Raw genomic sequence first — 12,727 nt, 5'->3', positions numbered from 1 at the left:
ATAAGTGCATATTAACCCAAAAGATCTGAATACTCAACATACAATTCACAGACCACGTGAAGTTCAAGAAAAAGGAAGACCAAAGTGTGTGTGGGGGGGGGGGGGAGAGGGTTCCTTCCTTCTTAGAAAGCGGAACAAAATACTTTCTGGTTCTTTATGATCCCTGTAAATCTCTCCCAGGGAAACAGCTTAATTTTCTTCTTTTCTAGCTCTCTCCATGGCTCTGATTAAGTAGACTCTTTTCCCCCTGTTTTCTCAGGAGAGTGGGCATATCCTCTTCTCTTGAATTTTCCCTGATTCAGATCATTTCTACCACTCAATTAGATATAACATTCAAACATGCTGCTACTTTCTATATTATTAACTTTATCTTCATCATTTGGGATTAAATATGTGCATTAAGGGTGAATCACACCTCTACTAGGAACATGATTTACCAGAAAACATCACAATCACTGGTATCAGAGTGTAATCAAATATCCAGCGAGAATTCATGGATAGTGAGACTAGTATTCAGCAGTTTGGAAGATCAAAGTGTGGGTGCTTCAGTTAATATTAGATGGGAAACAAAATACACACAGGAGCAAACATGGGGATACATTGTAGAGCACAGTCTGAAGAAAAGACCATCCAGAGACTATCCTGCCTATGGATAAATCCTATATACAATCACCAAACCCTGACACTATTATGGATGCCAAGAAATGCTTGCTGAAAGGAGCCTAATATGGCTGTCTCCTAAAAGGACCTGCCAGAGCCTTTCAAATAGAGAGGTGGATGCTTGCAGCCAACCATTGGACTGAGCACAGGTTCCCCAGTGGAGGAGTTTGAAAGAGGCCTGAAGGAGCTGAAGGGGTTTGCAACCCCCTAGGAAGAACAACAATATCAACCAACCAGATCCCCCTGAGCTCCCAGGGACTAAGCCATGAGCTAAAGAGAATACAAGGCTCCAGCTGCATATGTAGCAGAGGATTGCCTTGTCAAACTTCAAAGGGAGGAGAGGTTCTTGGTCCCATGAAGGCTTGATAGATGCCCCAGTGTAGGGGAATCAAGGGCAGGGATGCAAAAGTGGGTGGGTGTGTTAAGGAAAACCCTTATAGAAGCAAGGGAAGGGAGATCTCACCAGACTTAAACATGTTGTCCTGGGTGAATTTGACCAGAAGTTGGATATGAGTTTTGCTGATCAGCTGGAAGAAATTTCACATGTAGCATTCAAGACAGATTCTGAAGTCAACACCCAAACATTGCTTTTCTCTGCAACTAGCTCAAATTGGGTATCTAATGTTGTTAAAAGATACATGAAATCTACATATGAACAGATAGACCTGATTGGTAAAAAAGACTCAGAAAGCAGCTATAGCTGTGGAGCACCTGGAGATTAAGTGTCACTGGACAGAGTGCAGCACTGATTGGTGATGTGATCTGAGAGTACAGTAGTCATCATGGGCACACAATCATCTCTGTGAAACTAAGAAGGATGACCAGGAACTGTTACAAAACACATGCACAAAGCAGGATGCCTAGTCCTTACAAGGCAAAATTCTGCGGAAGCAAGGGAAATTACCCTGAAAGGTTTCCAAAATGGCAATTTTAGAGTTTTGGTGGTTACCAATGTTGTTGCCCATGTGTTAGACATCCTGAGGTTTACTTGATTATTAAGGACTGTCAACCAAAGGATGTGGAGTTTTACAGTCATTATTCGGAGAGAACAGGAAAAGCAGGAAAGTCAGGCGTTTGCATCTGCATTTATCAGCACAAAGAAGAGTACCAGTTAGCTCAAGTGGAGGGGTAATCAGGAATTAAGTTTAAATGAATAGCTGTTCCTTCTGCAACAGAAATAATAAAGGCCTCCAGCAAAGATGCCATCAGTCTTTAGGATTCAGTGCCTCCCACTGCCAATGGCCATATCAAGCAGTCAGCTGAGAAGCTGATTGAGACAAAGGACCTCTAGAAGCCCTGGCAGCTGCTCTGACCTACATCTCAACCAGCACTCTGTGATCAACAAGGAAGCAGACTTTGCAACCAGGATCCTGCGCTATTTTGATGCCCAACATTAGTTGTGCTTGGCAAGAAGATAAGGAGCTGCTAGGTGAGAACATCAAGGCCAAAGTGAAGAAGATGGTCTTCCTCAAAGAAAACTGGGAGATTGTTTTGGTGTCTGCACTGAATGAGTCACAGAAATACAGGAGAATCGGCATGAATCGAGATGCTAGCAGCTCACCTTGGCCACTGAGCAGCCAGAGCAGGATGGACCCCAGATTGATATCGAAGCAGCCAGGGCTACATGGAGAAAACCTCTCTTCAAAATAAGAAAAAGAAAAAGAAACAAACAAAGATAGAAAGAAAAGAAAAGAAAAGAAAAGAAAAGAAAAGAAAAGAAAAGAAAAGAAAAAAAAAACCTGGAGATAAATACAATGATAGATGGCCATTTGACCCCATATAATATTATTTTGGTGTAAGCAATAAATAATTAATATGTTCGGTAATTATTGTAGTTTTATATAACACCTTTAAGTAAGTTCAAAATAAAGCTGATATACATAAGTCAGAAACCGGATACTAGGTTAGAGGCCGGATAACAGAGATGAGAGTATTTTTAAAATCAGAACAGAGTCTTAAAAGAAGCCAATCTGGAACTTAGAATGAGAGAAGAAGAAGAATTTCTAGAGGAGCAAATTGCAGGACGGCTTGAAGCATGACACTGGCAGCTCATAGAGGCTCAACATTCTGTTAAAATTGAGACTCTGATTTGTAATAAAATTAATTAAATTTCCATAGCAATAACACACAAGAGATGTGTTTCAGTAAATGTCATGTGCTTGATTTTGTTGAGTTTGAAATTTTTAAAATGTGCATATGTTAATACATCATGCACTGGATACATATTTAGTCTTCTAAGCAGCTTCAGCTTTGGAAACCTTAGTCTTGACTTCTGAAAGGGATGGTTCTGAAACTGCACATTTATTAGAGATGGTGGCTATCGTGGAAATGTCTTTGCAGATCAGAGCTGATGGTGCTTTAACCTGTGTATCTATCCATTACACACTTTTCCCATTGTGGCATAAAAGTGTTATACATCACCAATGTACAGACCAAGCAATTATGGAGAACTCTCACAGGACTTCAAAGGAAATGCTTCTGGAACAAAAAGGAGATCTGAGATCCTCCAAAGATAGTTTAAATCATGCTTTATTGACTTGAAATTTTAAGATGGCAATGAGACAGTTTATTCAGCTGCACAAGATCTTAGAATGCACTGTTTAGATTTAGATAAGCATAACTATGTGATAACCTCAGAACAGAAGGCAGCAAATATTCTGCATAGGGAAATTGAATGTGATACTTTTTAAACAGGAAAAGGAAAACTGTGGAATCCTTCAAAATTAATAAAACTCAGAGTTGACAGGAAGAGACCTCCTGAAGATCCCTGCTACAGACCAGAAAGAAATCATGAAGATCAACAAAACAGGTTACTTATTTTTCTGATCCCTCTACCTGGGAACTGCACTCAAACTGTCTGAGACATGAAAAAGTCTATAGCTTGGACTTCATCTAAGTATTGCTAATAATCTTGTTGGCTACAGATTCTTCAGGGTGGATTCATGTCATTCTTTGAAATGACGTGGATGAAAATTCATATTAAACTTTGTGTATATAGTCCAAGCTAACTTAGGAAAACAACAACCTACCAGATCAAACAGACATCATCACATCCTCTTCAGCTGATTGAGCACACTTCATATTCCATATATACGTTTATGCAGAAATGTGTATTACCTGTAAAATTTTATATGCTTACAGACACCAATGAAGTAGAAGCCATGACAAGATTCACTCTCAGGGATCCTGGGTAGGGTTTTATGACCCTGAGAAATATTTATTCTAGCATCTTGCTAGGCTCAGTTTCAGACTATGAAAATAGCTTTTTCATCAAAATTCACTTCTAGGAAAGCTTGAAAGCTGCTGATCCCAGTTGGTCTGGACTCTTAGACTTTTCCACGAGGGTCTTGGTTTAATTAAGCCTTATATCTTTTAGTAAACAGAACTTGGACAACTGATAGTACAACCAGCTTTCTTAATACTGGCCAATTCCCCAATTTTTTGGACACACATAAGGAAAAGACACCACCAAACAGTAGGAAGCAATTTCAAGAGAATGACATCCCGTTCACCAAAAGTGGGGTGGATGGTTGTGGTTATAAATCACGTTATTTATATTTGTCCTCCTTTAAGGAGGATTACTTAAAAGTTGTTAATTGGCTTGGTCAGTGTGGAATCACAGTAAGGGAGGTTAGACTCAGGACTTTCTTTTTCTCTTCCCTTCTCTTTCCTTGATCCTTCTCTTGCTCCTCTCTAATGCTCAAGGAGAGTGGAAGAAGGCATTAAAAGAAAAGTGTGATAGGGGAATAATAGCATGTATATGTATAGGTGTATATATGCATATATATTTGTACATATGCATATATGTGTGGATATGTGTGTATGAGTGTGTGAATAAAGCAGTAGATTATGAAAATCAACTTTTAGACCAAAGAACATAACAAGCCAAATATTTTCACATTTGCTTTGTATCTTAATACAGAATAGGATTATATTTGCAAGAATATACTATGTATATATGTTTCAAATCTCATTAAGGTATTATACCTATGTAATGTGGAGTTCTATTCATTGAAGGCTGCTGTTGCAAACTGTCTAGGATAATTAAGAAATGCAAGTTACTGGTTAGTCAAACAAACTTACAGGCTTGTTAGATATGAATATTGTTGATTACAAAAAATGTATAATATGTTAAACATATATTAGCTACGAACAATCAATTCACATATATTATAGTCTTCAAAAACCTCAAACATCTACAGAATATGGCATTTCTAGATGTTTTGTTAATAAAACAGTCTTAAGGTGAGGCATGTCTGTTCCTGGCAACACACGGACATCTTCAAAGTAGATGATGAGTACTGAAGAACCACTATATGGAGTTTGCTTCAAACGTGACAAGCTAGACACTAGGCAAGAAATTGTGCTCGCCTAAACTGCAGACAAATGCTGTCCAAGATGTAGATAAATAAGACACAGGGAAGTCGATGCCCAAGCTTTGCCAGGAGAAGGTAAGGAGTCCTTCACAATTCCTACTTGAAAGTCTGGCATATATTCTGGGCCGGAAGGCAAAAGATAGATACTCCAAAGATTCATAGACTTTTGGGTGTCTGTCTAAGGAAGCAGCTGTCTGTCAGTTGCATAGATGAGGAAGCTGCTTGTGTTGTATGTTCTGGCAATTGAGGGTATTTAATTCCTCAGGTCTCTGAATGGATTGAAGACTAGGTAGTCAGAGTCCCATATTTCAAAGTGGGAAATTGAAATATGGGAAAATTGTTTAGAATTTCAGAAAATGTTATAAGGTCTAGGAGAAACTCTTAGTTGTATGAATGCATAAATTGATAGTAAATGATTTCTGTATACAAATTCAAATTCAATCACCAAGGTAGTTCTGATTGGAGAGCACTTTCCCCTAATGTGTCCAAATACAGATAAAATGGACACTGTGGACCTAAATTCTTATCTGCTGGTTTTCATAGTTGTTCCTCCCTATTAGAGTTTACTAATGTTAGCAATGGACATTTAGTTGGACTATGGAGGGGAATAAATAAAGAGAATCTCTTTAGTACTATGTATAAGCATCACTTGACAATAAAAAGCATAATTGAGGGTCAATTTAGCAAGGCAGGAAATAAAAGGTGGGACATCAGGCAGGGGGAGATAGGACTCTAGGAAACAGTGAAGACCTGCAGATTGGCCTTGAACTCTGAGGAAGACAGAAACATGAATCTCAGGAGAGATAACCATCTATGTGGCAGACACAGACTAGAGTAAATGGGTTATATCACTCACAAGCCAGCTGGGGAACTATCCACAGCTTATAGCCTAGGTAGTTCCTCATATATAATTAAGTCTCAGAGTCCCATTCTGAGAACCAAGAGGCTGGGTAGCAAAGCTCAAGATTACATTTTGTGGAGACTTAGCCCCTCTCTGCAGAACACTTGTCTAAAATGCTTGAAAGTCCAGATGGTTGGTTTGGCCTACTCAGCACCCAGCTACAATGGCTGCTAATGCACTCTGCTGCCTGTGATTGCTAAACGAGTTAAGTTTTGATCTGTCTTCTTGATCTGCTGAAGAAGAAGCTTATAGTCTCATTTTTATGAGAATGGAAAGGTCCCTCTGGCTCAGAGTGAGGATAGCCACTGTGGGTTACAACCTCTGGTAGGTGCATTTTGTGCTCTGACCTCACAAAAATCCTCTGTGATGGAAGAATGCGTGCCCTCTGTATAAGACTGTGGACTGGCCTGTTGGATTTGTCCATACAGAGCAGGGAGCCGATTTGGGTGACCTGTGGGACTCGTTCAGTGCACTCGATATTGTTAGTTGTGGGTTCCTTGAACCTCACAACCGGTGGTAACCAGAGTGCACGGAACACTCAGCCCCATGGCCGACGATGCCAAAAGCAAGAATTTGGCAAGTCAATACAAAGTACTTTTCCATCTCGGTGAGGGTGCCTTTGGTAGTGTCAGATTGGCCTTGCACCTGACAACCAAGGTGATGGTCGCCGTCAAATCGATAGAAATCACCAAGAAGTCCGAGAGAATCATCCTGGCAGAACGCGCAGCGTTGGAGACCTTAAACCATCCGAACATCATCCGCCTCTTCCAGGTCCTGATAACACCAAGCCACGTTAATTTTATACTCGAATACGCTCCGGGAGGGAACTTATCTGATTTAACAGAGGAGAATGGCCCACTGCAGGAGGCAGAGGCCAAGAAAATATTTGGTCAAGTAGTGTCTGCAGTAAAGTATTGCCACAACAATGACTTTATTCACAGAGACATTAAACCACAGAATGTCCTCAGGGACGCGGAGGGTAACGTCAAGTTGACAGACTTTGGGCTGGCCACCAAGATCAGGCCTGGCAGCTTCCTGAAACGGAGGTGTGGGACCAAGGTCTTTTTTGCCCCAGAACTCGTACTAGGGGAGGCTTACGACGGCAGGAAAACCGATGTGTGGAGTTTGGGCGTGCTGCTCTATTTTATAAGCACTTCGTACTACCCCTTTACAGGAAAGACCATGAAGGAGATAGAGGAAAATATCGCCACGGGGACCTATCACATTCCACCTTACTTCTCTGGTCACCTTGAAAATCTAATCCACCAGATCCTTACTGTTGCCCCAGAGATGAGGCCCTCCGTCGAAGATATTGAAGAACATCCCTGGATACTAAAGGCTGAAGTAAACATCCCCACTGACTCCTATCCAGACTGCGACATCGTAGACAGGCTCCGTGGCATGGGGTTTAATGCCAACGAGATTTTGGAGTCGCTGCACAAGAGAAAGTTTGATGAAAAAATGGGGACCTATTTGCTTTTACAAGAACAGGTACGCCTAGGAATCGAGACTATACCTACCGGTTCAGCCAAGCCTGTCAATCCGTGCCCTACACCACCCCCATCGCCAGCACATGCCTCTAGCCCTGGTCTTCCCCTCAAAAGAAGAGCCAGTGAACCCAACTCTGGCCTCCTCCACATAAGGCCCTCAGGACAGCTGCGACCTGATGCCCTGGCACTATCAGGGCACATAGTGGCCAGAAGTGTCTCCTTGCCGCCCATGGCCCTCCATTTTCCAAAAAAGAAGAGCCCTGCTTCTGCCTCTGCCCCTGCCCTCCACTCTGGAGCCGTGGCTGCCGCGTGTCTTTTCGACACCATCACCGCGGAAGACAAAACACACTTGCCCCCTGAGCAAAGCTGGTCTGTGGAACCACTGCCTCCCCCTGTGAAGAGCGGGCGTTTCAAACGCTTTCGAAAAAGAATCAGGGATTGCCTGTGGAGACTTTGTTGCATCCCCCGGGCTCCAAAAACCCAGTGTACATCCTCCTAGAACGTGGCTCCCCTGGAAGAGGTTGGATGATGAACCCAATGAACGGATAGGCAAGTATGGGAGGGTGCATTTCGGCTCTGAAGTTTATTCTCTCTGTATTTATTCGTGTCTTCTCATTGGAAATGAGATGTATATTTCCAGGGTCTCTTGAGATGGTCAGATATATTTCTTTTAATTTTAATTTATTTACATTTCAGGTGTTATCCCCTTACCTGGTTTCCTCCTCTCCTGGAAACCCCCTCTCCTATCTACCCTCCTGCTGCTTCTAGTAAGGTGTTCTTCCACCCATCCACCCACTCCCATCTCCACGTCTTCAATTCCCCTACCCTGGGGCATCTATCAGAGCTTCAGAGGACCAAGGAACTCTCCTCCTATTGATGCCTGACAAGGATGTCATCTGCTATTATGCAGCCACAGGTATCTGCACTCCGTGATTGGTGGCTTGGTCTCTGGAAGCTCTGGGAGGTTTGGTTGGTTTGTCTTGTTGTTCTTCCTATGGGGCTGCAAAACCTTTCCACTCCCTCAGACCCTTCTCTACCTCCTTCATTGGGGACCCCATGCTCAGTGCTATGGTTGGCTGTGAGCATCCGACTGTATTTGTAAGGCTCTGGCAGGACCTGTCAGGAGACAGCTATAACAAAGGCTTTTTCAGCAAGCTTTTCTTAGCATCCACCATAGTATCTGAGTTTTGTGACTGTATATGGGATGGATCTGCTGCTGGGGCAGACTCTGGATGGTCTTTCCTTCAGGTTCAGCTTGACACTTTGTCTCTGAATCTCCTCCCATTGCTATTTTGTTCCCCCTTCTAAGAAAGACCAAAGTATCCACACTTTGTTCTCCCTCCTTCTTGAGCTTTGTTTGCTCTGTGAATTGTGTCTTGGGTGTTCCCAGCTTCTGGACTAATATCCACTTATCAGAATGTGCATTCATGTGTGGTCTTTTGTGATTCGTTTGCCTAACCTAATGTAATATTTCTAGTTCCATCAATTAGGCTAAGAATTTCATGAAGTCACTGTATTTAATAACAGAGTATTCCATTGTGTAAATGTATCACATTTTCTGTATCCATTCTTCTGTTGAGGGACATCTGGGTTCTTTCCAGCTTCTGGCTATTATAAATAAGGCTGCTATTATGTCCTTAGGCTTAAAAAAGCTTTGCAATTCTATGAGGTCCCAATTGTCAATTCTTGATCTTAGATTATAAGCCATTGGTGTTCTGTTCAGGAAATTTTCCGCTGTGCCAATGTATTTGAGACTATTTCCCACTTTTTCTTCTATTAGATTGAGTGTATCAGGTTTTCTGTAGAGGTCCTTGATCCACTTGGATTTGCGCTTTGTACAGGGAAATAAGAATGGATCGATTTAAAAACAATACAAAACAAAAGAATGGATCGGTTTGTATTCTTTTTTATTAGATACATTCTTTATTTACATTTCAAATGATTTCCCCTTTCCTGGTTCCATGCCCCCAAAGTCCCAGAAGCCATCTCCCCTCCCCTGTTCCCCAATCACCCCCTAACGCTTCCCTGTCCTGGTATTCCCCTACACTGCTGCATCAAACCTTTCCAAGACCAGGGTCCTCTTCTCCCTCTGATGCCCAACAAGGCCATCCTTTGCTGCCTGTGTGTAGGGAGCCATGGGTAACACCATGTGAACTCTCTGGTCGATGGTTTTGTGCCTGGGAGCTCTGGGAGTTCTGGGTGGCTCATTTTGTTGTTCTTCCTATGGCACTGCAAACCCCTTCAGCTCCTTGGGTCCTTTCTCTAGCTCCCCCATTAGAGACCCTGTGTTCAGTTCAATGGCTGACTGAGAGTGTCGCCCTCTGTATTTGTCATGCACTAGCAAAGCCTCCCAGGTGACAGCTATATCAGGCTCCAGTCAGCAAGCCCTTGCTGGCATCCTCAATAGTGTCTGGGTTTTGTAACTGTATATGGGATGGCACTTGCTGGCATCCTCAATAGTGTCTGGGTTTTGTAACTGTATATGGGATGGCACTTGTGGGAATCCTCAATAGTGTCTGGGTTTTGTAACTGTATATGGGTTGGATCCCTAGGTGGGGCAGTCTCTGGATGATCTTTCCCTCAGTCTCTGCTCCACCCTTTGTCTCTGTATCTCCTTCTGTGAGTATTTTGTTCCCCCGTCTAAGAAGGACCAGAGTATCCATACTTTGTTCTTCCTTCTTTTTAGGCATCATTTGATATGTGAATTGTGTCTTGGGTATTCCTAACTTCTGGGCTAATATCCACTGATCAATGAGTGCATACCATGTGTGTTCTTTTGTGATTAGGCTGCCTCACACAAGATGATATTTTCCAGTTCCACCCATTTGCCTAAGAATTTGATGAATTCTTTGTTTTTAATAGCTGACTAGTATTCTATTGTGTAAATATATGACATTTTCTGTATCCATTCCTCCGTTGAGGGACATCTGGGTTCTTTCCAGCTTCTGGCTATTATAAATAGGGCTGCTGTGAACATAGTGAAGCATGTGTCCTTATTACATACTGGAGAATCCTCTGGATTATAAGTCCAGGAGTGGTATAACAGGGTTCTCTGGTAGTGAAAAAGTATGCCTACTTTTCTGAGAAACTACCAAACTGATTTCCAGAGTGGTTGTACCAGCTTGTAATACCAGCTTGTACCAATCACAGCTTGTACCAGCAGTGAAGGAGTGTTCTTCCTCCTCCATATCCTCCCCAGAACTTGCTGTCTCCTGAGTTTTTGATCTTAGCCATTCTGACTGGTGTGAGGTGAAATCTCTGGGTTGTTTTGATTTACATTTTCCTGATTACTAAGGATGTTGAACATTTCTTTAGGTGCTTCTCAGCCATTTAATATTACTCAGGTGAAAATTCTTTGTTTAGATCTATGCCCCATTTTTAATAGGGTTTTTTGGCTCTCTGGAATCTAACTTCTTGAGTTCTTTGTATATCTTGGATATTAGCCCTCTGTCGGATGTAGGGTTGGTAAAGATCCTTTCCCAATTTGTTGGTTGCCATTTTGTCTTATTGACTGTGACTTTTGCCTTACAAAAACGTTGTAATAAGTTTCAGTGTGTCTGGATTAAGGTGGGGGTCCTTGATCCACTTGGGCTTGAAATTAATACAAGGAGATAAGAATTGATCGATTTGCATTCTTCTGCATGCTGCCCTCCAGTTGAACCAGCACCTTTTCCCCTTATTACTTTAAATATTCTTTCTGTGTTTTGGGCATTTGGTGTTTTAACTCTAATGTGACAAGAAGAATTTCTTTTCTGGTCCAATCTATTTGGTGCGCGATAGGCTTCTTGTATGTTTATGTGCATCTCTTTCTTTAGGTTAGGGAAGTTTTCTTCTATAATTTTCTGAGGTTTTACATATACTCACAGGCTTGTTGACACTCCTGGAGGATAGCTCTCTCCCTGTGCTATTTGGGTATGGAGCAGTATGGCAGAGGACAGCTCCTGGATCAGACAGAAAACATGATCAAATGTATTTCTACTCCAGCAGGATCAAGCCCTGATCCTTAACTTACCATCTGAGGAAGCAATCTAACTGGAGAATGCCTAGGGGCTATCTGATGAAACTGAACTAGCAATAATCAGCAAGTGCCTGTGGATACAGCCAAGGTGAAAGGGGGAATGTGGAGCTGTCATCCATGCTGGATATATTCAGATAGAGACTCGGATTGTGGACCGAGTGCCTGGCAGAGTAGCCATGGTCAAAATACAAAGGGGCCACCTCTACCTTCCTACAATTCAATTGGACAGGCAGGGTGTGCTGAGACCTGTGAAGTCTGACATTGCTGCTTGGATACCTCCATGGAGAAGCAGACCTGGATACCCAGTTCCTGTGTATCCTGCATGAGTCTTAGAGAGGACATGGTTGTAGTGTCTCTAGAACCTCCACTGTGGCATTCAGAGCCTTGGCATACAGCATCATGCTAGTCTTATGGAAAGGGTCCATAACTTCTCCCATCCCTGCACTTGTTCCAGTGTCCTTGCATTCTGAGCCTCTTGGCTCTTACCATAATTGTGTCATCCTCCAAGGAAGCTCTCATTCAGTAGGACGTCCTCAGAAAGAGGAGCCTGCTGTTGTCTAAGGTGCCCGGGTTTAAGTTACCCTGACATCTAATATCTTTCCCTCCTTCAGCTTCTCCTCTGCAGATGATGGTGCTGTGCTACAGAACCTGCTGCTTGACAGGCAAGGAAGGTCCTGAATTCCTGACTACAATGGCAGTAGTTCATTGTTGCCGAGGATCACCTCTTAAAATAACAACACTGAACTAGAAACACAAAGTAAAATTCTCCTACTTGGGCAAGGTGTGCAGGAAAGATGTGAGGCTGTTGTACACAGGGACAAGTGTCCAGATGGAATCTAATGTGAGGATATAATATCTGGCAGAGGAACAACTGTCAAGCCTCTAATTGGCCACCTCCAAGTCTTCCTGCAGATCAGAAGGACACCCAGGGCCTGAGATCTGTGGGCACTATATCAGTGTGGAGGATCTGCCAATAATGGACTCCAGCATCTGTAGATGAGGGAGAGACTAGATTCCCACACTTTTATGCTACCTGCCCAACTAGGAAAAACAACAGCCAGACCACTAATGAGGTGAACAATGAGCAAAACCACAGAGACTCCATTCACAAGAAGAGGGTCTTTTTCGTAGCTGCCCAAAACATCTGGTAAACAGGCAAGAATATCTGAGCACTTACCTTCAACCCCTGTACCCCAAGAACAATTAACACACATTCTCATGGGACAGATAAGCTGATCCTTGTTTCTCCTTCTTCCCCCATTTGTTCTACCTTCTATCAAGA

General features: G+C 42.5%; 1 protein-coding gene and 1 pseudogene across 1 annotated transcript; both read left to right on the top strand.

The window, feature by feature from the left end:
• Positions 1 to 428: 428 nt before the first annotated feature.
• LOC127670545 (nucleolar RNA helicase 2-like) lies at positions 429 to 2,699 on the top strand (annotated as a pseudogene).
• A 3,784-nt stretch (positions 2,700 to 6,483) lies between these two features.
• LOC127670382 (putative sperm motility kinase W) lies at positions 6,484 to 7,926 on the top strand. Its single transcript, XM_052164708.1, has one exon. It carries the CDS (start codon positions 6,484 to 6,486, stop codon positions 7,924 to 7,926), a length of 1,443 nt encoding a protein of 480 aa, XP_052020668.1.
• The last annotated feature ends 4,801 nt before the right edge of the window (positions 7,927 to 12,727 follow it).

Source organism: Apodemus sylvaticus, chromosome 20, assembly GCF_947179515.1.
Source record: "Apodemus sylvaticus chromosome 20, mApoSyl1.1, whole genome shotgun sequence".
In the NCBI taxonomy this organism is placed as follows: domain Eukaryota; kingdom Metazoa; phylum Chordata; class Mammalia; order Rodentia; family Muridae; genus Apodemus; species Apodemus sylvaticus.
The sequence above is the reverse complement of the archived record's forward strand: the minus strand, read 5'-3'. Positions and strand labels throughout refer to the sequence as shown.

Excerpts from the sequence above, each read along its gene's own strand:
- LOC127670382 (XM_052164708.1), top strand. The coding sequence starts at position 6,484 with ATGGCCGACGATGCCAAAAGCAAGAATTTGGCAAGTCAATACAAAGTA.